The 27,381-nt window shown below is 44.9% G+C and overlaps 1 protein-coding gene across 1 annotated transcript; it reads right to left on the bottom strand.

Annotated features, from left to right (window-relative positions):
- Positions 1 to 156: 156 nt before the first annotated feature.
- Positions 157 to 27,181, bottom strand: RNF128 (ring finger protein 128). Its single transcript, XM_034064268.1, has 7 exons — positions 26,729 to 27,181; positions 13,586 to 13,833; positions 7,123 to 7,194; positions 6,076 to 6,158; positions 3,540 to 3,636; positions 2,581 to 2,746; positions 157 to 1,573 (listed from the first exon to the last, which is right to left on the bottom strand). Exons 1-7 carry the CDS (start codon positions 27,162 to 27,164, stop codon positions 1,455 to 1,457), a joined length of 1,221 nt encoding a protein of 406 aa, XP_033920159.1. The 5' UTR covers positions 27,165 to 27,181; the 3' UTR covers positions 157 to 1,454.
- Between the last annotated feature and the right edge of the window lie 200 nt (positions 27,182 to 27,381).

The following is a 27,381-nucleotide window of genomic DNA, read 5'->3' as shown; positions in this document are numbered from 1 at the left end:
GTAGCACCCTGCACATAATTAGAATCCCTTATTCCAATTAGTTCAAACAAGCACTGCTGCCTTTTGGCCACCTAAGACTCATTCAGTTTTAGGGTTGTGAGACAGAGCAAATTCAACATCTATTGCCAGGTAGGAGCTAATAATCAACATTTAGTGTCAGGGTCATCAAAATATAGATTTATTTACATTTTCTTATTCAAATTCAATACAAATCATGAAATATTTACAACAATTTTAATTGTACTACAGCTAAGAAAATGCATTGCTTTTCCCCTCCAGATTCAATAGTACTTCATTGCAGGCTTTAAGACAAAGTTCTGCTAACATTAGAAATAAGCTATAGATACAAAGATAAAAAAATAAAGTGCATCCGCAAGATGTCCTTAGTTATCTTTGCTGAGCAAGGCCCTGCACTTACTATTGAGGCACCCAGTGTTCCTCCTTGACCCCAGTTCAACTCCCCACAGATGACAGACCACCTTCTCCAGTATGTTTACAGGATGTCAGCTCTCCCTGCAGCTTTAGCACACAGGCAAGACAATGCAGAGCAACACTCCAGCATTTTTCAGAGGCTGGATCACTTTCTGAACAGAACACAGCAGATCCTTTGGGAAGTATCTATCTCTTCACCTTTAGTTCAGTCTTTCTGAAGTCATCCCAGACTCTGACAAAGCCAAGACTGGCTTATTGCTGGTGCTAGAGATGGCTCTAACTCCAAAAGCCAGGGAGGAGCTTTCAGGCTAATATTAACAGGTTTGAAAACCTCATGCAATTGTTCCATTTACAGTGTTGTGCAAGTCAGATTTGGCCTGTCAGCTTGCAGCTCTCTTTTTTCCCTTTAGGAATGTGTGGTTGGCAGGTTGGAGTTTAGAGGTAGAGAATCAATCGGCTTACTAGAGAACCAAAGACACTGTGGGAAAAATCCCATTTGACAGGCATTAGTTCGTACTTTCTCCTATCAAATTAGTGCACTGAGATATTAAATACAGTGTTGTTTTAACTGAACCATGTCTGGTAAGTGAGTATTAGACCAGATCAAAATCAATTTGTTTACAATGAAAATCCACTTGAATTAAAGCAATGAACAAAAAAAACCCAAGTCAAAACAACTCCCAGGAGAGACAGCTATGACAAAGAATGGTTTTCCATATTTAAATGACTCAAACACTGAAGAGAAGCTTTGCTGAAGATAGAACTGTTGGTTTAGTGTTAAAATCTGATGGTTTTCCTTATATTTAAGATGGCTTTAGGTGAAGAGTGCTAAAACTAAATTCCACATGGGAGACACAGTTTTAAGAACGGCAAACCATACAGTTATGATTTGAAGCAGTCCATTTTATCTCAGCATTGCCAAGGCAATATTTATCTTGCTACAGCCTTGCAATGTTTAATACACATGCAATGGCAATCGGTAGCTCCTTGCAGAAGCTTACACCAGCTCACTGGGAATGTTCTTAGGACCTGACTTCAGGAACTTGTGCTTCGTCTGCCTCAAAGCTTGGGTTGTCAGCATGTGGAAGGGCACTCACAGCAGGGGGCTGGGATTCATTGTTCACAAGATGCATGTTGTCATCTGTCCAGAATAAAACCAAGAAGAGACAAGTTAAGAAGTGATACAGGCAAGCTTTACTACCTTAAAGCACACCATGCTTGCTTTATTTCCACAAGCCCACTGCAATGGTCTTTTGCCAGCACTTTTCCCACAGAGTGGAAGATCCAAGGCCATGCTCCAAATACTACTCTTCTGCTACCCCACGTTACTTTGTGAGTCCATTCTTGGCATTACCAGTCATTTCTAGAGGTATCTGCTCAGCTCTTCACTTCTCAGTAATGCTGAGCAAGCCTAGGTTGTGTGCTCAAGTGGCAGAAGACCACGTGAGGCTATGAAATCCATCTATAAGATAGGCAATTCCCATACATTAGGGCTGCAGAAGACAGGCATCAGGAGCAACTTCTGGAGACAAGTTTCAGGATAAGCTGTGGAACACAGGCTGATTCAGAGAGGAAGGCCTTCTTCCTACAGACTAAACCTGTTAGGCTGATGTTACATGTGTGTCCTTGCGCCATGAGAATATGCAAGGGCCTGAACCATATAACTAAACCAGCATCACTTCAAATTGCTTATATGGATACAATTTCAACTTCTGATGTTTAGCTTATAAGAAATACCTTCTGCTCTACCAGGGTACCTAAATGGAACATTCCCATACACACATCACTTGCTGAAACAACATGTCCCAAAAGAGGCAGGCAGCAAATCCCATGCTTTCCTATCAGCTAGCCTTCCCACAGGAAATCTAAGTAGACACAATCAGAGCATCCCCTTCAAGCCTCAGTTGCTTGCCTTCAAGTTGCAAGCCTCTGATTTTCAGCTACTCTTTTTAAAGACTTAGGTTTCGATTCACATTTAGGTGGTGTGAAAACAAAGAGCCAAATGCTAAAACAAAAGACAAGATTATTATTACACTGAAGAACAAGGTATTCAAGCACTGCAAGCTGTTAAGGTAAATACCCCTAATTCATGGCATAAGCAATAAAGTGAAATGCAATCTAGCAAGAGAGATGAAACTGTAGACGCACTTTCTGATGGTGCATGTTCCTCCAGAACAGATCCGTCTGCTCCTTGTACAGAAGCATATCCAGATGATGCTGTTTCACTGCGATTATCCTCTTCATTAGCTGAAGACACATTTGATCCCTCACTGGATACTATGACTTGCACAGACTCAACCTCTTCTACAGCCTCCTATGTGGAATAAAGAAGAAAACATTTAATTTACAGCTTTATAAGAGGCGGAATCTTTCCAGGAGACCAGTGCCTGCAAGGGCTGGAGCCTAGTGAACTTACACCTAGGGAAAAATAATGCTAAAATTGGAAGAAAGCTCTGCTGTTAACCTCCAGCATCACAGGTGGAAAACAGTTACTGCCTATTTGAGTGGGAAGTTCAGATGAAGCTTCTGAATCCTTCAGCCAGCTCCAGGAAAATAGACTCTTCCTTGCACTCAGTGCAGATCTCCCTTCCCCAGGCAAACCGTGGCATACATTTAGCTGGTCCAGGCAGTGCCAGGCATTGGCAACACCTTCCCCTGACATCTGCCACAACTAGCATTTGCAGAACACATCAGAAATTCCTTATGTAGCCTAAGAAACCATGTGGCTCCAGGAATGCCATACATGCCAATACACCCACTTTTCAATGACTCCAGGTACTTAGTAACTGTATAAGGGCTCATTACAGGGACTGAGTTGCCAAATCTGCCTGAAGCTTTGAGAAACATCCTTACCTGCAAGCACAAGAGTTAAGAGCAATTCTTCAGTCATGAATTATAATCAGTTTTGGTTGACATGCTGCCCAAGGCTTCAGATGATACCAACCCTGACCAAGTCAGCTGCAAGCTTCACAGCAGTTATTCGTATAGCATCTCTCCACTGACATGGTGCTGTGCTTACCACCTGGCCTCTAGAGGCAGCATGAAGTAGCTCATATATGGTTATTACTCTAGCTTAACAACAGCATCTGCTACTAAGACAGACTTACCTCAACACCCAAAACTTTGAGTATGTCACACTTGCATATCGGGCATGTCCTGTGTTCCAGAAGCCAGGGGTCAATACAGCTCTTGTGGAAGAGATGGCTGGTGGAAGAAGGCAACCACAAGTTAGGTTCCACACCAGGAAAACTACTTATGTGGCAGCTATGAAGCCCGTTTAGAAACACCAAGAATTTATTTGTTCTGTTATCCAACTGAGAATGGATTACATTATTTTCATCTCTCAACTTGCTAAACTTGCTGGAATTCAGCATTTTTGTCTTTGCTACATCAGCCTTAAGCTTTTATTTTCCTTATTTTTTGTTTTAATCTGTGTACAACACAGTCCCAGCTGTAATTTAACCAATACAAATAGTGACATCTCAGTGCTAGCTTTAAGGTTAAATTCTGTCATGCAGATGATGAAATAGTGCTCATTTCTATGGAACTACATAGAACAAAATCATCTCACTGTTATGCCATCAAATAAACTGTACTCCCACACATTTACTTTGGCTATGCAGTCACTGTGTATTCTAAGTGGGTATTTAGCAGGCTGTGTACTCAAGGAAGTAAATATAGTTCAGCCATTACAGATGCAAATGTGTGCTTTTGTGAAGACAATTCCACAATGGGTCTGAATTAAGCCACAGACTTTGGAGGAGGACTTGAAATCCTGTAATCTGCTTGTTCCCTCAGCCTGAACAGAAATAGCAAGGCAGACAGGCACTGCTCAGTATTAATCAGGACTCTATTATGAGACAAGTGCAGAGATCACCACATCCAGTGCTCAGTATCCTGTGCCCCAAACTGGTACCAGCACTCTCCAATTCAGCTCACATAGCCAGCACCTCCTTCCAGCTGCACCAATGTAATGTCTAGAGTACAATCTGAAACTTCCTTGATGAGTGACTATTTTAAGTACTTGGACTTGATATTGGTCTTGTGTACCTCTGCGACTATAAATGCCTCAGTCTGACTATCTGGACAAGAATGCCTTCCACAAATACACACACCCCAGCTACTTAGATAGCACTGATGTGACTCACAGGAGCAGTTGACTACTTGTTTCTTTCTAAATGCTTTAACAAATAGAGTCTCAGTGTAGTAGAGGTCAATATCAGTTTAACTCATGTGAGAGAATCTAATATGGTTGATACTGGCAGAGATCACCACTGCTGAAGGTTATCAAATAAATGCAGTGATCTTAAACCTCTTGAACATTTGGGTTACAGAGGAAGGAAACATCACAAGTGGATGTAAAGGCAGTCTCGGGGCAAAGCATAAAGAACACATTCAAAAGAAGTTACTCTCCTCTTAACCTAATAAGTCATGTTTTTGTCTTTCTTTTGCAGGTTCACAGGAAGATTGGCAGTTTATAGAGAAGTCAAGTCTTCTATCAGCCAAAGGTATCTAGAGCCTGTCTAAATGCTTCTGTACTTATGGGACTGACTTCACTGTTAACAGGACTAATCACCAGAATAAACCGAACAACTGAATAATCATTAACACATGCTTGAAAGCTTATTCTGTTTTGGTGTTGTCTAAACTACAAGCCATTAGATCAAGGAAGTTTGCTCATAACAACTTAGCAAGCCAAGGTGGTGTTACCAAAACAGCTTACAAGTCCTACTGCTTGGGAGCAGAGAAGGCTTTAGCAAACCGGTAACCTGATACAAAGGTAAGCCCTCCCCAGGTTCTACAGTGTTTGACAAATAACACTGCTCAACACACAACAGCAGCTACAGGTTTTATCCATTCTTCAGAACTTGATTTCCCCCCCATATCAGGTTCTTTCAAAGTGCTTTATTGTAACCTTTCCCAAGGGTTACAAAACCTCTTCCTACACAAAATATGTGCAGTTCAAACTGCAGCCCTCTCATTTCAGAAGCTTTGTCAGAGCAGTCCCAATCAGCAGGCACAGTGGGAAATCCCACAGAACAAGTTTCCTTAGGGCCTGAGAAACATCATTGCTCGTCTTGGGAGCAATCAGACTGAAGTCTTAGTGCTACAATAGCAGCCTTCCACAGAAGCACAACAGTGAGATAAAGTACTTTAGAGTTCTAAAACAATAAACTGTAGCTCTATTTTGGTCTCCATTTCACATGATGCATACAAAAACAGAAATGCTTCTTTCTGAACTACAAAACTTGGCATGGTTTAACAAGTTTAGTGGGAACTTGACCTTCACAACCAGTAAGCTAAATGACAAGAAATGGACACAGTTTTGGCAGTTATCTGCAATTTATAGGTAATATTCTTATACACCAGCAGAGGAAGAAATCTATAAAAAGCCCTGGAGAAGGATGTGGTCTGCCAAGTTTCACTTGTCAATCCACTCACAGGGAAAGTTATGAACACAGGCCATTAGGGCACACTCCAAAGTGTGAATTTACACAGTTCCAGCTGTTCAAAACACTGTCAGATTCAATAATCCTTGTCATGAAACATCTCAGTTGAAGTTTGATAATCTTTGTTAATATTGTAGAAGGAAAAACATGCTTCCTGATTTTGGATTAAGGGGCAGTTTGGAAAAGAACTTACTTGCAAGTCAGAATACGCACTACTTCATTCGGCTTGTACAGCTCAATGCACACCACACAGCTATCTCCATCAGGACCGGTTTCCTAAAATGGTGAATAGAAATGAATCATACAACAGTTAGAGCTGGAAAAGACCTTAAGATCATCAAGTTCCAACCCCCTGCCATGGGCAGGGACACCTCACACTAAACCATGTCACCCAATGCTCTGTCCAGCCTGGCCCTGAACACTGTCAGGGATGGAGCATTGACAACATTGACCCAGGTGTAGGACCTTGCACTTGGCATGGTTAAACTTCATGAGGTTGGCATCAGCCACCTCACAAGTGTCTCCAGTTTAGCGACAAGGATGTCGTGTGGGACAGTGTCCAACGCTTTGCACAAGTCCAGGTAGATGACATCAGTTGCTTTGCTCCTATCCATCAATTCTGTGGCCCCATCATAGAAGGCCACCAAATTGGTTAGACAGGGCTTCCCCTTAGTGAAGCCCTGCTGGCTGTCACCAAGCACCTTGTTGTTTTTCATGTGCCTTAGCATGGTTTCCAGGAGAATCTGCTCCCAGATTTTGCCAGGCACAGAGGTGAGACTGACTGCTCTGTAATTCCCCAAGTCATCCATTTTCCCTTCTTGAAAATGGGGGTTATATTTCCCTTTTTTCAGTTGTAGGGCGCTTCACCTGACTGTCATTTGAGCCACTACTATAGAGGTCTGTAAACTTCTAGCTCCAGTTTTGATTACAAAAAGAATAGCCAGGGAAGCTGACTAGCTGTATTAGTTTACCGTTAAGCATCCATGCCAGCAAATTAGGACCTCTCACCTCAGCAAGACCACAAATGAGCAGCTAAAAATAACTAATCTGGTTTATAAGAATGCGCAAACTGGAAAGTCTTAGACCCTGCAAAAGGACCTGGTCTGAAAGAAGAACCATCTCTGAAAAGAACAGTTACAGGCTCAGAGAGACTTCTGCATCCTGCTCCAGTGCTAAGGACCACTCTCCAGGTTCTGTGCAAAGGTGTGTTGTAACACTCAGATCACAGGATCAGTCATACCTTGTCCCCTTGCTTCAGGGTGCGCAGCTGTAGCTGTTCAATGGCCTTCTTGGCTTTGGCCTTTAGTTGTCGCTGTAAAAGAAAGTGGGCCTGGTTAAACACAGTACTTTTTCTCTGAAGTGGTTGCTACTAATACTTACCGAGGTGTCTACTGCAAGCAGGCACAGGTTTCATAGCCCAGGAGTAGCAAAACCAGCCAAGTAAGCATGACCACACTATTTAGAGACAGCACAAAAGAGCTTTGGAACATGCTGATGTGGTTATTGACTCTGGATGACACACCAACAGGGCATTTGCATATGCTTTGTTGTTGCCTAGCCTTTTCACAAAGCATGGGACTGTCGAGAGTTTCTTCTTTAAGATACAAGATGTTACCTTGACAGCATTAGACCTAGCCCAAAGAAACAGAAGCCTTCAAATTGATGTGGTACAGAAGACTGAATGTTGAGTCTGACAATCAATGATTTTAACTACTCACATTATAACAACATCCTGCTACAAACTCACATCCTGGTGAAAGGCGAGAGTCTTTACCCATCAGCTCAGCTACCACCAACACACCCTGAACTAGTCCTCTGCCGTGACAGAGCATGCAAACACATCAGGAGCCTCCTAACACCAACCATTCAAGTGGAAGAACGCAGGTTTATCTCAATACTGGTTATTGGTTTAAAGTAACATGCACAAAGGAAAGGGTTAAATATGAAATAAGCTACTTGTCACCCTCCCTGTGACACAAGGTGTGAAACAAATGAAATTACTAGCCCCAGGGTGATTATAAGACAGCTGGAATGAAAGCAGAGAAGAAACCATTGCCCTTCACATGACTATTTGCTCACTGCTGTTGGGATAGCAAGGCAAAGATGTGCAGACAGCAAAGCCCAGCTTGCCTGGCAACTGTTGCTGTTTAGCTGCATTGAAACACATTTAATTAGCACAGGAGTGAAGGTCTGTGTTTAAAGGTCACAGGTTGGTGATGTTCCACCAACGCAAAGAATAGGACTGTCCTCTCCCTCCCTGGTGCACTGCCTCAGGACACAAAGGTACATGGGGCAGCTCTGGCACTGCCATCCCAACACAGCACTTCCCTTAGACAGACCAGACCCAAGCTTTGCAGCTCATCAAACACTGTTAGCGTTCCAGCATTACTTATCCTTCTGCATTTCAGCCCAGTTACAAGAATCCTTCCTGGGATGAAGGTGCAGTGCTGGCGGCACAAGCACAGAAGGAACCAGTGCATGGAGGGCTGCTGCTGACACCCAGCAAGCTCAGTGAGAACTGGAAATTCAAGTCTGCATAAGATTCCCTGCACTGAAGCAGTTAATGGCAAGCAAGTTGGTTTATATCGTACATGGGAACCCATCAAACCGTTTTTGTGCCAAATGATCTGAATATAGCATTGTTTTGGGGTCCTGAGATACAGCCTCAATGTGCTTACTTTGAGGAATTTAATAGCAGATAGTTATTAGCAACTATCGAGGAAGAGATACAAACAATCCAAAGGTGAAGGATGCAAACAAGTTTTCAGGTTTGGGGTTTTTGTTTGAGTTTTTGGGTTTTTTTGTTGTTACTGTTGGGGTTTTTTTGTGGGTTTTTTGTGTGTTTTTTACTAGTCAGGTTTTCTTTGAAGCTTGCACAGTTCTTATGTTGAAGACATCAGTGTATGGTTCTGTATGTCAGTTGAGGCTGACTTTAGATCAAGGTTCACCTTGTCAGTGTCTCAGACTGAAGCCACAAAGCAGCAGCATACACCCATCTCAGTACACACAGAGGTTTCCCAGCTTTTCAGCTGCAAATGTGGCAGCATCAACAGAGCAGGAGTGCAGCAATAGTAATACTTGTTGTACACAGCCAGAGCTGTCTGTCATCACTACTCATTAGCAATTGAAAATTAAACTTTCTAGGAATGTACTCCCTCGTGCAGTATCTAATCTACACATCTCATGTCAAGCCAAGCATATTAGACAGGACCCAGCTGGCTGCATCATTAATAATTTACTGGAACAATATTCTAAGTTTTGCCTGTGCACAAGTTTAATTGCTCTGCATGAAACGCACCAGTGGCAGTGTCACCTTTAACATCAATTTTGGTGAGTACAGGAGAACACCCCTCTGGGGGGATAGAAAAAGGTTGTAAGAGGAAGCTTTCTATTGAATAGCCCACCAAGAGATCCAGGATTATCAAGCCTGGAATGTCAAAGCATTTAGTGAAACCAGGTTTTCCAAGCAAAACATGAAATGTTACACTTGTAAAAGCACTAACCTAGCAACTATAGGAAAAAATAGCTAAGTTGAGGCAGGGAAAATAAGAGGAATAGAAGATACTACAAAACTGGTCAAGTCCCGGCTCCAATCCAGACATGATGAAGGAAGTAGAGAGGTGCCTAACTGGGAAAACTGAGTTTTCTGTTGCACAGTCCTAAATGCTGATTTTAAGGGTGCCTTCCCAGTACCCTGTGAGCATAGTCCTGGTGATGCAGACCAACAAGCCCCAAGGAGGTCAGGAACTCCTGCTCTTCTCCTGTGAGCTAACAATGTTCTTCCTCACAAGTAACTATTGCCATGAAAACAGTTTAGACTTGTGGGAAGTTAAGCAACTCACCTCCTCCAAAGCCATTAGTTAGGTTATTTCTCAGCTGTAACATCTAATCTTTATGAAATCAATGGAAGTGAAGACTTGAGCTTAAGTTAGAAACCAGGCCACAGATAACATCACTGGCCATTTTGCATTATTAAGAAAGGTTAATATATTGGGGAACTGACTTTGCCAGTACTCTGGTAACAAGAAAGTTAGCAAGCCTCCTATCATGCTTCCCTTGTTTTTCCACCTTTTTGCCCACAGATCTCATGATGCAGTAAGAGATCGCAGAGGTGGGGATGTGAATGTCAAGGCCAGATGAAAATATGCATTCAGATAAGAACTAGCAAGTTGTAAACAGTGGAGCTAACTGGCTCATGAGGGAAAACCTACTCTATTTTAACTCAGTGAGGAGAGATGTGCTTAAGTTACATTTTCACTTGGACCACAAGGCAACACGAGTAGTCCTTCTCAATAGTCAAATTCTTAAAGAAGCCCTTTGCACAGGTTTATGTTACTGACGTGTGTGTAATTCCTGCCCAAACTGAGTGAGAGACAACTGCTGCCTTCAAGAAAAGCCTGCAGCAAAGAACATGTTTAAAACACAGGTTATGCAAGATCAAGCCATCCAGAAACAGCGCCTTCACCAGAAGGTGAAGAAGCAAGTAGTCATCCCAACAAGTATAGAAACTGCATTGACAAACTGTACTCAGCAGCCTGGCTGTATAAAAGAAGAGAAAAGCACTCCAAAATAACCCTTCAGAAAGTACTAAAGTCTGAAGCTTCTTCCCAAACCAAAAGAGAAGGGAAAACATTGCCAATATGGTAATACCTGGAAGGCATCCAATTCAAGCAGGGGTTACTACTAGTCCCATGCATGAATGACTCACATATCCAGCCAGGCTCTCGCTTTGAAGAGTGCTTGCAGAAGAGACAAAGCATCTAGAAAATGGTCTCCCCTCTTCCTGTTCTACCCTTTAGTGGGACTCAAGCTTCATTACGCTTTGCAGTCCAGGGTGAGAGCTCCACAGGACTGTGTCTCAGTCCACAAGGTCAAATATCCAAGAACCTGGCCATACAAGGACAAGCTGCAGAGCCTGATTATCACATATAACAATTAGCTCATCACAGCACTCTGTAGAGCAATCTGAAAGTGTTTGGTTCAGTTCAGGTGCTAGACTGACACTTTAAAAGTCTCCTCACACAGTAGCGATGTAATCCCACAGGGAAGGTCAAAAAGCAGACAGGTACTTTGGAGAGCAGAAGCACTGGGTGAAGGGATGAATTCAGAACAGCAGTTCACTTCAAAAAGAAGGAAAATGTGTAATACCTATTATCAACACACTTGACTGCTTCCTAAAGGCACAGAATCATAGGGGAGTTCAGGTTGGAAGCTTCTTCTCCCCCCCAAAATAAAGTATAACCCTTCAACATCTGTGCAATAAAAGACAAAACAATCCTTTACCCCATGTAACAGACTGAAGTCCTGGCAATCTGAATTTCCAAAGGGCTGAACAAGGACAGGAAAGCCTGATACATAGTATACAAGCTGATAAGTTGTTTGACTAATATTTAGTATTCAAAGCAGTTAGAAGTCTCAGGTTTTGGATATACACTGAAGATCCAATCACCTGGCTAACAGGGAACACTGATAGCATCACCTTTTGGAAGTTCACCTTCACTAGCAAGAACTTTTTGTTATTCATTGTTTATCTAATCATTGTGAGGTCAGTTTTTATAGGCCATGGTATGAAAACAATCAGAAACAATTCTGGATTGTCTTGAGTTTCACTTTCACAAAACAGTACATTTTTACCCCCGATAGCAGAGAAGCTTTCTTCTATTCTTCTGCTTTATAAAGCACTTTATAAAGCTCCTTCATTTAAGCTCAGCTGAAATCATGTGGAACTGGCATGCCATTTATCAACGTAATTTTTCAATCTACAGTAAACTCCTTGTGCACACAGAGCCCAAGATAGAAATGGTTTGCGAAGGTGCTAGCCAAGCAGACTGGATTTTCCCAGTACCGTCTGCCACTGATGCATTAATAACATGTGTAGCTTGCTGAAAGCCTGATAGCTCAGAATAGAGCTGGACTTCCACAGCTGCTCTGTTAAATACCTTCAAAAGGAAGAAAGATTTTCACTTGATGTGATAAATAGTGTCTTCTGCAGACCAGCATCTAGGGGGTCCAGTTTTGCCTGCCCAGGTTGCCACACTAGGGTAGATAACAGGGAATGAAAGTGGGAATCCATCATTCACCTCACTTCACAAATGTCAGCAAGAGGACAGCATCAAGTTAAAGTTCCATGCCATCCCTCATGAAAGGTACTAGAGGCAACTCCATATGGCATCCAGGAGTGGCAACAGTACCTCCCATGGGCAGATTTCACCTTCCAATACTGCTCTTCCATCTGTTCCCTTATTGTAGCCTCACATCACTTCCACATGTGGCATATCACTAGAACATGCTATCAGGCTAAAACAAAGCACTTAAGGAAAGCCTAGTCCAGAAGCTGGGGCAGATGCAGCTTAGACAAGGCACAGATACAGTTCAGCTCACTGTTAGATCTCTAGTGTCAATAAAGATACAGCCAACTGACTGTAATCCATGAGATTACACTTAGACAACAGGACCTCAGAACAGAAACTCCACTGAGTTAGGTTCTGTGATTACTACAGAACCAAGCATTCAGCTCCAGGAATACTGCTGTTATTCACCTTCAGTAGCCTATCCACCTGCCAACAGCAATAGTTCTACATGTTAATCCTTCCTAAAATGTTACAGAAGCCTGAAACTGGCCTGATTTTCAACACCTGTATCCAGCTTCTAGTTTCATCAGCTTATTTCAGGAGGATCTTGCTCAAGGGGCCTGAAACCTCCAAGACAGCAGAGAAGCTGTAGGACAGTAGGGCAGGTCTTCTGCAATGGCAAAGTCTATCACTTTAACTGCTGATCCAGAGATAATTCACATACTCTGAGCCCAGCTAGAGAGATGCTCATGCTATTGCTGTCTGTAGGAGAGTACTCTAAGAACTCCTGAGTTCAGGCAGGTCCTGCAAGAAGCACTGCAGACACTAATGGTCTCCCTTGCAACAAAGCTGTAAGGGAACAGCTGAAGGAAATACTCATCTCTAAGCCACTGATTTCCTGTTCCTGCTGCTGCCCATCACCTTTGACAGATGACATGTCAAGACTTTATTCTCACTTTTAAGGCTTTTGCTTAAGCCCTGAAGTGGCAGGTGTAAGGCAGGTCTGATCAGATTGAAGACAAAGCTGGAAGCATTAATCCCATCAGCTTATTGCACAGAAGGGAGTTACTTGGAAACTTAACTCATTAGCAACCCCCTGCCTGGCATTTAAAAAGAACACAATTTAACTGCTTTTCATCAACTCCTAATTGAGGCTTTCAGTGCAATTCCCAAGCTTTCAGTCAGAAAAGCAGCAGCTTCCAACTTGTGGTCTGCAGAAAGGCAGCCAAAGCCACGTACTGTTTTACAGACACACTTGCAGTCGTGTCTCACCTTGCAGCTAGCACATAGGCAGTGCTACGTGGGAAGTGTGAGGGTCAGCTAAAAGCAGTTCAGCTCTCTCACCGCCTCCAGTACATCAGCATTATGGCTGCACTGCAATTCAGTTGTAGGAGACAAAGTTCCCTAAACACAATCAGTTGCCTCCTTCAGACAGTTTACTTTTTGGGGTCTCTTTGGAAACTTCTAAGCTATTTCAAGATCTGTCTCTTAGCACTTTAAAGGGGAATTGACAAATTCAGTGATTTTGATGGTCAGTCATTGTGTTGCACCATGTGTCTTGCCCTCAAGATCCACAGCATAGAGGCTCAGGGGGATGAAAGAAACACTCAACAATGGCACACACAAACTCACCTGGTTCTTGGACTGGGCCCTGGCAAGCCTGAGTCTGCGAGCAGAGTAGAAAATAAAGTAGCCCATGGTTGCTGCTGTGACAATGAAAAATGACACTGAGGTGAAGAAGATGGAGTATTGGTTCATCCAAGGATCGTGCTTCTTCCCCACGTCAATAACCATAGTCACTTTCATGCCACTCTCAATCCGGTGTAGGATCTCCATGCCTTTCACATTGCCAATCATGATTGCAACGATGCTTTCAGCACCTGCAAAGGAGAAGGAGAATCCATGCTCAGTTCACAGGTGTTGCTTACAAGTCATTGTCTTAGTGTTCCAGTTCAAGTGCTAAAAAAAGACTGGGAAGTTTCTAACTAGCACTTGCAGATTCCACATGAGCTGATGGAATGTCGTCCCCATGTGCTTGTTCAGCTGAAAGCTGTGTCCCATTACCTATAAGCTGCAGAAGTGAGCCATATTTAGAATCCATTCCTCTCCACAGCATTTCTCACTCCCATATAGGACACAGACTGTCATTATTTGAGATTCAACACTTCAGTGATTTACATTTAACATACCTTTGATCTGTGTGAATGTAAAAATGAATCCTACACGGTCACTAGGGACTGTGGCAACCCCAGGAGCTCGGGGTGCCAGCTACACCACTGGTGGCTTAGGGACCCTTCCTGCTCCCTTGCTACTTCTTTAACACCTCTTTCCTACATTTGGCAGTGCTGTTGAGTACTACCCCAGGCACTGAGCAATTGAAGCCATAGAGCAGGCATTGCTTTGGATTTTCAGAGGAATTGAGTACAGTTTCCTTGTGAACTGCAAATGATGTTGTGGGTTTCTAATGCAAATACAGAGGGAATCAAACACGGAGGTGTGCATGGCTTGGTGGCAGTAGGCAAGCTCCATCCAGGTTTCAACAAGATCTCATTTACTCAGTTGAACATCATGACAAGCCACCAGAGGAACCAAGGGGTTATACAGTAGGAAGAGATTTCCAGCAACTGTGGTCACCAAGAGCAAAGCTGTTCCAGTGACAAGCAAGTGACAAGCAATAGATTCTATTTGCAATTAACTTTGGGGAGTCCCAATAGAAGAGAAATACTCTTAAGTGGAGGAAAAAGAAGGGTGAGGGGTAGGATATCAGGGGGCATAAAGGGAGACAAGTAAATGGTCACTGGCCTCTCTCTAAACTAAATCCAGAAGTGGGTTCAACGACGGAATGTCACTGCATTAAACCATCATCTCCACAACATTCATAATGGAAAGTGAAGGAAAGAGGCTGTTCCAGAAGTGCTATTTTTAGCTAACCTCCCACCCAAACACTTCTCAATGGGGGGAGCAATTTTGTTTCCTCAATAAGGAGAAATCTTACCCAACTTTCAGCTATCAAGAAAAGCTAGAATCGCTGTTAAAACCATAAAAGCTCTCATTTCACTGTCATTTCAGAAGCACTCACTAGTTTTCCAGCTTGTTCACATAATGCCTTTGATCCAACATAGCTAAGCAGGATGTCTAGCAACTCTCTTCAGTGTGACTAAACTCATCTTTTATTCAGCAAGCTCCTTGTAATGAGAAGTGCATCATACAGAGAAGAGGAGGAAGAAATGAAACAAAAATAACAGCCAGACTACAACTGCTGTTCTTCATGATGAGCTAGGGCTTATACATCAGTTTTAAAATGAGCTGGAGTCGGGTGTTAGGAGCAAGCAAACATGGGTCAAGTCAAGAAGGTGAGAATTACTTTCATCAGCATGAAGCAGAGCATGGAAAACCAGGCTGTGACAACATAAAAAGCCTGCCAAAATAAGCAAAAAAGCTTGTTCTGCCTTATACCCTTCACTTCTGTGTCTCACCAGTCAAATATAGCTTGTGGTTACACGCAACACAAGATGTAGCGTAGGGATTCCTGCTAACAAAATGTCACCATCAGCCTGCAAAACACATTTCAGCTACTGAGCCATCAGTTGTGAACAAATTATACCCTTAAAGAAAGATCTTCCATGTACATTTCAGGCTGATCAGTTCACTAGGCTGTCATTAGTTTGAAGCCTTCCTGACACATTTGCCACCAGCAGTTTCTCTCACAGTTTCATCTCTGCTTTAAACACATGTGAGTGGTCCACTGGTAGCTTTGACACTGAAGCAACAAGGGCAGGAGTGAGAGTGGTCATTTCCATCAAGCACTTGCAGTACTCTCTCCCCCTTGGAGCACTGCCCAATGCCAGGCATCAACATCCATCTTCAATACTTTGTAATGCCAATTCTTAGGACCAGTGATTAATTCCTAAAGGCAATTACAGGGGAGCTAACCTGGCATCACATGAGGTTAACCAAATGCCTTGTGCCAGCAGCAGGGGAAAGGGATCCAGAAACTGCACCTAATTCCGGGCCACAGGAATTTACTCACATCAGAAGCTCCTTTTGGACTCAACATGTCTCTGGCACCATCACACAAGGCCTGTCATAAAGGCATCACCCCTACCTGGCAGAAAACAAGGCCTCCTTCACCTGCCAAGGAGATTCAATGATGCCCTATTAGCCTGAAGCTAAGACAGAAGCCCAGAATCCATGTTTAGTATTATTACTGTGCTTCTAGAATAAAACCAACTAGGAACATCCCCCACCAAATACTTCCTGAGCTGATAGATGGGTCCCATTGTGACAGGTACTGAAACATGTTCCTGTGGCCTTGAAATCACCAACTCAGGCAGAGGCCCCTGACAGTGCTTGGGCATCTTAATGGCAATGAGCCATCAGGGGACAGCATTGGAATAGGTTGGCCAGAGAGGTTGTGGAGTCTCTTCCCCTGGAGATATTCAAGAGCTGTCTGGACACAACCCTGAGCAATGTGCTCTAGGTGACCTGGCTTGAGCAGGAGGTTGGACAGGATGACCTCCAGTAGTCCCTTCCAGCCTCAACCATTCTAGGACCTGCAGAGGTGTCTCAAGCATAACAACTGCCCTGAACTGTCAGCTTTCCCCTCCAGACACCAGCAAAGCAGGAAGAAAGTCCATTATCTGTACATGGCAAAAACTTCACACAAGTTCCTCACTTAGGTGTCAGCTTTTCTGATGCAGGTAACAGTTTTAAGGACATCAGACAGCAAGGTTAAGCTGCTGCCTGTTTAGCTAATAATGACCTCATTGCTAAACAGAAGCAAGACCTGTTTAGTTAAACATTTCCAAGCCTCTCTCCTCACCCCTCTCCTGTGAAACTGGGGAAGAGGAAGCTATTCAAATCCTCAGTTTTGGAGTCTTGCAGAAGGTATCTCCCAAAGCATAAGGCAGCACACTAGTCAAAGGCTGAAGGATGCTGTTCTGCAGATATGGGATGGCACAGATGAAGCACAAGAACTGGTTTGTTGGCATGGGGAAGAGCTGGGACACCAGCACATTTGGCAACAAGGAAAGTACATGACTGGGATCAAAGTTTTACCTCTCTGTATCAGGTTTACTTAGATGCAGAGTGGAGCTGCATCTATTTATACCAATATAAGTACCCATATTAAATTCTGCAAAGACTTCACTTGTTCCACCATTACACTTCCAGTCCTCGTAAACATGAAGTTACAGGTTTGGCAATTCAGTAGAGAAATACAAGAGGTGCACAGAATGCAGAGCATTCACTTTTGCATGGTAAGCACCTACCTTTTCACGTTAAGGGGATTATTGCAATCCAGTGTTACTCCTATGTGTGTTACAGAGCAACCTCTTCTGAACCAAGCAAACTAGGTCCTGGAGAGCACTCACCCCACAGACTGCAATGTAACCTAATCAATGCCTTAACAGTATGTGGTTCTTGGCTAAAAATCACAATCTCTTCATGCATTAAAGCACACTGAGGCAAGGATTAGATCTTGGGGCCAATCAAATCCCCTACTTTAAAATAAGATATGGCAAAGCATACCTGATTCACATCAAGTATACACAACGTACAGGATAACCAGAATTTCAGCTCTTTGAACTACTACATATGACTAAATTCCAGATGAGCAGGCACCTATGTGCCATTGGAAAGTATGGCAGGACTCCATGGCACACCTCAAGGTAACACTTGGATTGCAGATCCATGCTAGAGTACAGCATTGATGCTTCCACAGTGTTTCTTGCATACCTATCAACATAAACCCTCTCCCCACAGAAGAGCTAAGAAGAGTTGTCATGGTGTGCTCAGGGTCAACAAAGCTACAAGCTGATTCCCACAGGAGGTGGGATTTTTGTCCTGGTTTCAGACTTGCCCCATTTCCAGACTTGCCTATTTTTGCCTTCCTCCCCCATGCCAGTGAAGGGATGAGAACCTCCAATAGCTTAGAGGAACTACCTCCTTCCCAGGCACATTACAAGAACAATTACAACTTGTAGAAACACTACAAGCAGGTTTCTCTGGGTATCACAGTAAGTTTTTTCTTGATGACAAGGGAACTGGTTTACCATATACATTGATAATTAATATATCACTGGGATTTGCAGTAATTAGAGGCTACAACTGCAGGCTTCTGCTCAGCCCCCAAAACTCACTACTGTTAAAGACTTTCTGTAATACAACAAAACTTTAGAAGGGAGCTACACCAGCACTCCAAGCACATTAAATACAGCAGAGTAAGGCTTCAAACCCAGAGACTACAGCCACAGCATGTAGACTTACAGGGAAGTTCTGCCAAGAGACTGCAATAGTGACACTGAGCTCAACTGTGGTCTTGACTTGAGGTCTGTGCTACTGGCGAGCATAGGAAGGGCTCATGGCATGTCCTCATAGAGCACAGCTACCAGCTATACCTGTAAATGAAGCTGCAAATGAACCAGCCAGATTTCCTCACCTGGGATGAAAGTGGAATGCTGCCTTAACCATAATTAAAACCTATCCCTAGCGTCCTACATCTCCAGCCTTGCAGCCAAGCCACTCGCTGTACAAGAACATCAGGACAAGCATCGGCCACTGCCTGAGCTTCACCCATTGCAGCTTTCACAGCATCCATCCCTTCCCAGACAGCTTTGGTGAGCAGATCATCCCCTGAGGAGAGGAGGGTGTTGCTATAGCAGTGTGTTTTCCAGGGTAAAATCCTGCCTCCTGGATGCTCTGGTGCAGGCTCCTGCAAGTTGAGACTACTCTATGCACAGCAGCCAGCCCTAGAGGAGGAAAGGGGCCTTGTTTTGCATGCTGCTCCTCTCAAAACTCCACTTTGAAGTCAAACTTTGCTGTTGCACTTCCAGATCTTTGCCTTTTCTTCCAGAAAAGGAAAAAGAAGAAAGCTTTGCCCCTCTGTTAATAACTTTTGCACTGTGCCTTTAATGAACCAGGGAAGGGGAAGAGAGTAATTTAAATCTCTGCCATGTTCACAAAGTTCCTTCAAGTTATAAAAGCCATATTCAAGCTCCCCAGCTAAGTAATTGCCAGAAAACAAGTTAAGAAACCCTTTTGCAGGGTTTAAGGAATCATTATTGTAATACCCCATTTCTTATTCACCACTTGAGTGTCATAAGTAAGAAACCCAAACTGACTCAGACTGCTAACCACAAAGCCAGCTTGACAATTGTAGGTTACTTTCTGGTGCAGCCCATTTTAAGGTCTAACATACTAGTACCTAATAGAAAACATGTGGCTTCAAAACTCCAGCAATCAGTTATGAAACTTGACATCTCTGCACTGTCTCCTTCTCTGCCATTGACTTCAATACTGCACCCAACACCCAACAGAACACTGACCCAATCTAAGAGAAACATTTAACATGTTCTCCGTGCAATGCTCCGAGGTGACACTGACAAACACTATGTATGTTTTCCCAGTCTTGTGAAGCCCTGGCAAAGCTTTGTGCAGTGAATCATTAACTTCCAGCTGTTTGACAGCTTTGCGTGTCATTGAAGCCAATGCAGGAACTCCAGCTCCAAGTCAGCTCCTCTAGCCTCACTTAGAATGGGCTTTTCAGCTTGTTCAGGCACTGTAACCATTTTGCATTGTTTAAACTTGCTTTAAACCAACCAAATTCAGCTTCAAGTCATGAAAGACCCTTTCATTTCAGTTTAAAAGCCTCAGTGTAACCTGTGGCAAACTCTATTGGTCTTTATTTTCTCAAGATATCAAAAGCCAAACCCCTCTAACATGTCTATCACTGTTTTCCAAGAACAGGCTATAACATAGTGTGATAGGACACCTTTCCCCTTGGGAACAGACCAAGGTACAACACCATTTGGTGAAAACACAGAATCATAGAATAGTTAGGATTGGAAAGGACTTCAAATCATCTAGTTCCAACCCCCCTGCCATGGGCAGGGACACCTCACACTAAACCACATCTGAGGAACCTGATGATCTTAAGGTCCTTTCCAACCCTAACTATTCTATGATTCTATGAAAGCAGTAGTTCTGTAGGCATTTTTAAGGCAGAAGGCATAAAACATGAGAAGCAGGCTTGTTAATCTGAAATAACAAGGAAAAAGCTACCATGTCACACACACATTTCAGATTCCGCATTTCCCCCCTTCCCCTTTTCTGAAAGCCCAAAGTTTTCATCATCCTTAAGCAAAGTGAAATTTAGTACCCAGAGTTTGGCCACTGTTATTTCACTTACTCCATCAGTTGGTTGCCTTATGCAACCAATGCATCTGCTGTGGCTTCCTCTCTCCGGGAGCCAGCTCACCCCATGGCTTGCCTAACACCTCACCCATGTATACAAACAGTTCTTGGTCTTGGTGGTATCACAACAAGCAATTTCAACACTACTTTAGTTTCTAACCAACACCAAGTTTTCCTTAGAACTCAACTGGGGTTTTAGTATGGGAGAGAAACAGCTTCTCAGAAACCACTGGAAAGGGAAGGAGAGGAAGCAGTCATTCTACCTGAAAGTTAAACATTATCTTTCCCTGTGTAGAAGGGGTTTTCAGATAGGCTAGCCTTGGCTAGCTGACTGGGAGCTGTTTAGTACTACAGTGGCAGAGTAAGTCCAGATAACCTACAAATTTTGGTTAAAACAAGATCACCCCTTTTGTCTTACACAGGAATTAAACAGTCCTTCAGCAGACAACCAACCAACTGTTTTCACTGAACACTTTAAGACGACTGAGAAATGAAGGATGCAGTTATGAACAGATGAAAGGCTGCAGGATACTGCAACAGCTCAGTAAGTTCTGCCTCAGAACTACCATGGGATGAAGGATTATTTAAGAGATTGCATGATCTTGCAGAGGAGTCTTCAGAGAGTGCAGTCACACAAGAACCATTCAAAGCAGCACAGCAATAACCCATCCCATCTCCTTTTCCACAGCTACAGAAAGCCCCAGCTGACCACCACATCTAATGGGAATTCTAAGGGAAATACTCCCCTTAAGGGTCTCCTTAACTACAGCAGAATCACTATCTGAATATTCTGCCGGGAATTAAATACAAACTCTGGCCTCAGTCATATGGTAGCTGGATCTTTGCTTTTATCTACATGGTATGGCGCTTGCAGCATGGATCATCAGCACCAGCTATGCCCTCAGCCTTAGTCAAAGGTAGTATTCCCCTGGCATTCCCCCAACATCCACAAAAAGGCACTTCGAGATCAAACCATCTCCGATACATGAAAGACACAACTGACTCTCCAACAATTTCCTACCAGATTAACACATCTGGCTCTTCAGACATGGGAGAAGAATATCTGATATACTGTCTTTCAAGTTTAAAAACACCTAAGACATAACATCTTGAAGACTGCTTATCTCAACATATCAAAATAGGGAATTTCTAGTGGTTACCAAACAGGCTGGTACAAGTTTTCTGTTATCTGTTACAGGAAGAGAAGGAACCAGGGAGATTTCAGAGCAGCTTCCAGTGCCTAAAGGGGCCAACAAGAGATCTGGAGGGGGACTTTTTCCAAGCCATTGTGTCTCAGCACCATATCACACCATGAATGCAAAGGAAATAACCAGCCCCATAGAAGTCCTGTGAAACCAGGACAGCTAGCTCTGCTTTCATCAAGGGTACAATGTTGACAGGAATTAAAGACTGCTCTCATCCACATGCACAAGGCCAACTTTTATCTGGAATGCAGAGCTGACTGAGCAGCACTGAACCCAGCACTCATCCTCCATGACAGACACTGTCAGAGGAAGTCACCCTCAAACCTTCATTGCCCTTCAATAAGCTCCCCACTTTGAAGAGGGGAGGGTGACTGAACTCATATTACCAGCAGCAATTTAAACCTGGATAAGCTGTAGGTAGGTTTGTCTCTCCCCCTTCTCCTGCTCTTCATGCTCTCCACCCCAAACATTACCTGGCACCAGGTAGGAGCTAAGTGCTCACTGGGAGCAGTAAGTTAGAGAAAGCTAATGATGAAATAATGCAAGTCAACATAGTGTAAGCCAAAAGGCATCTGTCTGCAGAGAGATGACAGGTCACATTTGATGCAGCAGGGAGCAGTGCTTAGCCTGACGGCTGTCTGCTCACTGGCACATTGAAGACTGGAGGTAAACAAAAGCACCATCATCGTTATAGGGCCATATGTCCCACACAATGAAGCCTCTCCTACCACAGCTGTCACTCAGGGTTTTAATTCATCCTTTCACATTTCAGCAGCCCAGTACACCCAAAGAGCAAGGGCACTTCACAGACCAGTCCCAGCCTATCCCAGGGCTGGTGCCTACCCTACAGTTTTCCATGGCACAGAGCACATAAATTAGACCAAGAAGAGCAAGGGTAGGGATCATAAGCTGTTAGTAGCACCAGTTAGTCTACTCTGCTTCTCAGTGCCTTCATGCTTGCCCACAGACCTCTGTGTTCACTACTGCACCTTCACCACTCCTGCAGGTGGGATGTCAGGGCAGACACTGTGTACCATGGTCAGTTATCTAAATGCCACTATAGCTGTGAAATGAGTTTACTCTACACCAGGCAGCCAGCAAAGCTGATTCAAGCACATAAGGACAAAGTTACAGCATATGCGCATCAAATGGTTGTTCTTGGACTCAAAGAGCTACAAGCTTCAGGAAGTACACACTGCAAATATGATTTAGGTATGGTGGATCCATCCGGTTTCTCCTCAGTAAGAAGCTGGTGATAGGAGGGCAAATAATCTGCAGGCAGTGGCCAGGGCACATGGGAGAGCAAATGCCATTAATTAGAGCCTGCATCCTCATTCCTCACCTGGATGTGCTCAGCCCAAGCCTGCACTCCCTGCAGAGGTGTACTACTTGTTTACCCAACATGTATGAGGCCTCAGCACAGCCTGCCTTGGGACAGTCAGCCTCAGGCTAACAGGAACAGTTCCACAGGGCACAGCAGCTTTCTGATAGCATGGCAAAGCTCTGGCTTGGTTGTAATGATCGTGCCTCATACAGAGTTGGAGCAGAATCACAGTGATACACTTTGCCACACCATTTCCTCCAAGCATACCCAGATCAGCCTTCATCTCAGTGAAATTCCTGCAGAACAAGTTAAGCAGCAGTGCTACATATTTAACCTTTCCTTCTCCTTTCACCTATTGATGCAAGTTTATACTTGAGCCACATCTCGTTAGCCTGAGACATGTTGTTATTGTTTTAGCCAGGATTATTTAGCTTGCTCCCCCAATATGAGCCCTCCGCATACCAGGTGATGTGCTTCTCAAGGGTAGAGTTACATGAGAAGAGCCAAAGAGAACCATCACAATTGCTTTCTGACCTGCAAGGAATCCTTCTTCACTAGGGAAATACCTGACCCCAAAGAACACTTCCCATGGTTACCACCACACCCTGACACCATCTAACAGCCTGGCTCTACCTTAAGGCAAGGTCCACCTTTAAAACAAACCACCTCTTGTGCACTTTTCCCCCACATGCTACCGTTTTCCCTTGAATCAACTGTCTTCTTTCAGCAGGTCAATATAGATTACAGAGAGGTGCAGTTACAGGCACACAGGACTGTACTTTGAAACACTGCTCAACCTGCCACAGAGCGGTACCATCTTCTTCAAAAGAGCACAATTCAAACTGAAGTTTGCCAATTGATACGTTTTGTGCTTATAAAAGTACAAAGTAAATATTACTTTGGACTCCATTATATCCTTGAGATTCTATGCGTTAGAGAAGATTAGATAGGGTTTTATCGTATCTGATCTGGCTATTTATTGCATTCGGTTGTTTCTGTTGCCTGAATGGTTTGATTGGTGGGTTGGTTTCTTTTTTAACCTGTTGGCACACCAGAATGTCTCCATACAGAGCACTGATATAAGCAGTAAAGGATTCAGACTAAACATGATGATAAGACAAGTTGTCTCTGGAAGGAGGATGACCAGAAAAAACACTGCTGTCAAGTACAGACACATTGAAGTCCCTAAACCAGAAAGCTGCTTCAAAAGCCAAGCTTGACAGCCCCAGAAAAAGGCAGACTGCACTTTTATATAAGTTTCTGTTAATAACTCCGTGCTCTGCTGCTACTGAAGCTCTGCAAAACGCATGTTGTACCATATGCTTTGTCAAACCCACCCAGGGGATCATGCTTCTCTGCCAGGCAGATGACAGCTTCCATGCCTGGCATGGAGGGGAGCCCTGGGCACCACTGTAGAGCACACAGGAGGAGATGCCATTGGGACATCTTGGGAGATGGGAAAGCCCCAAGGCTCAGCACCCCTGCAGCCAAGCAAAGCCACTTGGTGGTGCTTCCCACTGCCTCAGCCTGGAGGAAGTGCTCAGCCTTGCTTGGTTTCACTTGATGGCAAGTGATGGCCCAGTTAAAGCAGAAACAAAGCCAGTTAGGAAACCCAGACTGTGAAATCACCACCAGCACAGCCACAGCCGTTACAGCAAGGGCAGGAGTTGCACAAAACACATTCTCCAATGAGCAGGGCTACCTACACCAGAAGAGCTGGAGCATCCAGTGCCACCTTTGGAGGGCAGAACAGGAGAACCCAAGCCTCTTAAGTTTGAGCTCAGCCTGCAGCACTACAATGCATTAGCTTTGTACAAGGAACACCCTGACTTAGCAGGGTGAATGAGACTGACTGCTTGTAGCTTGCTTCCTCTTTGCCATGCTGTGCTGAAAGCCTGAAACGTTTCTCATGTTTGACTGGAGGATACTGGCTCCCAACAGCAGCACAGGGCAATGGTGGCCCAAGCACAGTGTGCCACCAAAGCCCAGAGAGCAGATGGAAGAGCATTGCTGTGGGAAGAGGTGAGAACAGGGACTTGCAGGCAACCATGACAATAGGGAAAGTCAAGTCCAGGGAGGAGAACAAGAGAAGGTAGAACAAGAGAGAAAATGAGGGACTAAAAGCAGCCACAAGCTTAGCTCAGTAACTGTGCTAGGACATGGCAAGGATGAAATAAGCAGTTTGACAGAAGCTGCCTTCTCAATAAAACAACCCTGTGCTAACTGTCTACAGTTCAGCTGGGATGTTTCAATATGCCCTCAAGCCCATAACCCAGCACACAGGATAACCAGGACAGCCGATTATGTCAGAGCCACTGACATAAATCCCTCAGCAGGAAGCTTAAGGCAGCATGGGAAAGGCAGGATCAGACCCTGCACAGAGCAGATGGCTCATTTCAAGAGGTGGCTCCTAGCATTAAGGTTAAGATGCTGTGGATCTCCAGCAGCCAGGATGGAGGAGGGGGCAGGAGCACATATACCTTTCCCTCAAGGTTCAGCAGTACCAAAGGAGCTGCAGGATTAGGCAGGCACACTGTGAACAGTACTGGGGGCAGGGATGCTGCTGTTGCTTCTACAGGAGCAACTGACCCAGCAACAGCCAGATCTTGATAGCATTTGTCAGCAGGCAATTTGATTACACAAAAAAGCTTTCTCAGAATGGGCAGAACCCATCCAGACTGTATGTTGTGAATCCTTAAACCAGAATACATGTCATGCTTAAACCATACCAGTCATGCTGCTCATTAAAAGCACATAACTAACTTCCAGAGGCAGCTACTGTTTCCTTGTCTCACCAGAACACTTACATCCACTACTGACAGCAATTCTCCACACCCCTTCTAAGAAGGGTGCTGCAAGGATGCAATCATTTTCCATATCAGTCAAAGCTTTAAGACCCACTATTCACTTTTACTGTTGTATTTCTCCCCAGACAACGTGGCTTCTCAAAGCAGAATACCAACACATCCATGAGGTGTGTGTGCATCCAAGGGCTGGGCAGAGCCACCAAAGCCACGTTTGCCTGCAGAGCCCCTACTCTGGCTGCTCCCTAAAGGTCCTGACACAGCTCCCAGCCCAGAGCTGCTTCTTAGGAAATACAAAGCTCATTCTTCATAAGAAGAATGGGCAGTGCAGAAGACAAACCACCACCACAGAACCCACTGCTGGCAAGCAGGAGACTTTGCATAGCAAGAGAAGGGAAGGGTCTGTTATCAGGCCCTGCAAAATGGATAAAGGCTTTAAAGGGTTTTAGCCACTTGCTGGTGAAAAGTTGCCTATGAAGGAGTCTCATACTCTGTGTATTTCCGAGCTGCTTATTGTACAGGACATAGAAGTAAACAGTGTCTGGGTGTGGAAACCAGCTTATTTTAGGGCCCAAATCTACTCCATAGACTTTACAGGTGCCTTGGTTTAGGCTGGGATGGAGTTAATTTTCCTTCTACTAGCCGGTACAGTGCTGTGCTTTGGCTTTAGTCCTTCCTCTGCTTCTTATTTTTAGTGTTATAATATTTCATTTTAATTTCAATTATTAAACTGCTCTTATCTCAGCCCACTGTTTCATACAGTTTTCCAGTTCTGTTCCCCAGTTCTGCCTGTACAGTGGGTGCCCAAGCAGCTCAGTGGTACTTGGTTTCCGCTTGGGCTTAAACCACAACAGGCTTTACAAAACGCAGCATCCATTGCCTCCGAGCAGCTCCTTTCTGGACTCAAAACCCAACCAAGGTAGAGAGGAGAGTCCCACCTTAACCCGGCACACCTGCAACCACCCGGACTACAGAGCTCTGCTCGCCCTCGGCCCACAACAGCAGCCTCCACTATCAGACATCGTTACTCATTAATCAGGGCAAATTCAACAGCAGCAGCACCGTGCACGGCACCGACCGGTCCAGGCAGAAACTCCTCCTTGTGCGGGAGCGCCAGGAGGAAATTCCAGCCTCTTACCGAGCATCCCAACTGGGCACGTTTAGCTGGGGGTGAACCCAAGCCTCGTACCCCGCGGAGGAGAGGGAAGCAGCAGCTCCCATCCCGGTCCCCCCATCCCCGTCCACTCACCGTGGTGGGACATGGGCAGCACCTCGTTGCCGGTGCCTCGGTAGTTGTAGATGACGGCGGCGGCCGCTCCGCGATCCGCGGCCAGACGGATCTTGTCTGCGAAGGTGCATCCTCCGCCTCGCTGGATGAGTGCGAGCCAGCCCTGGGGGGAGCCGCTGGCTCCGGCCGGGGGAGCGCTGCTGAAGTTGGTGCGGGCGCTGCAGGCGTTGAAGGAGTCGCGGCCGTCGGGCAGCACCAGCAGCCCCGCGGCCGCCTGCAGCGGTGAGTCCTGCCCGTACAGGCCGCTCTCGCTCGCCTCCCACCCGCTCCGGTTGCGGTCAGCGCTGTCCTCCCACGACACGTTCAACCATGCGGTCCAAGCCGCCACCGCCGCTGCCCCTCGGGGTCCGGCGCAGAGCAGCGCGGCCGCGGCCAGCAGCAGGACCCGCAGCCCCATCGCAGCCAGGCCCGGCCCCACTGCCACCGCCTCCTAAAACCAGCGCTCACGGGGGAGGAGCGGGGCCGCCCCCCCGAGGCACGCCCCCCCCAACACCGCCCGCCCGCTGCGGGAACCCCTCCTCTGGATCGCCCCCCGGCCGGACGCGGTGGGTCCCACACACGGGGCACACCTCGGAAGTGATGGTTCCCCTTGACAGCATCACCTGGGGGCCATG

This window comes from Melopsittacus undulatus, chromosome 6, assembly GCF_012275295.1.
Source record: "Melopsittacus undulatus isolate bMelUnd1 chromosome 6, bMelUnd1.mat.Z, whole genome shotgun sequence".
Taxonomy (NCBI): domain Eukaryota; kingdom Metazoa; phylum Chordata; class Aves; order Psittaciformes; family Psittaculidae; genus Melopsittacus; species Melopsittacus undulatus.
The sequence above is the reverse complement of the archived record's forward strand: the minus strand, read 5'-3'. Positions and strand labels throughout refer to the sequence as shown.

Bases quoted from the DNA above. Each gene is read 5' to 3' on its own strand.
- RNF128 (XM_034064268.1), bottom strand. From the start codon at position 27,164: ATGGGGCTGCGGGTCCTGCTGCTGGCCGCGGCCGCGCTGCTCTGCGCC. The intron at 6,159-7,122 runs GTATGACTGATC...TCACCATTTTAG, and splicing joins CCCTGAAGCAAGGGGACAAG to GAAACCGGTCCTGATGGAGA. The intron at 1,574-2,580 runs GTGCGTCTACAG...TATTCTGGACAG, and splicing joins GGAACATGCACCATCAGAAA to ATGACAACATGCATCTTGTG.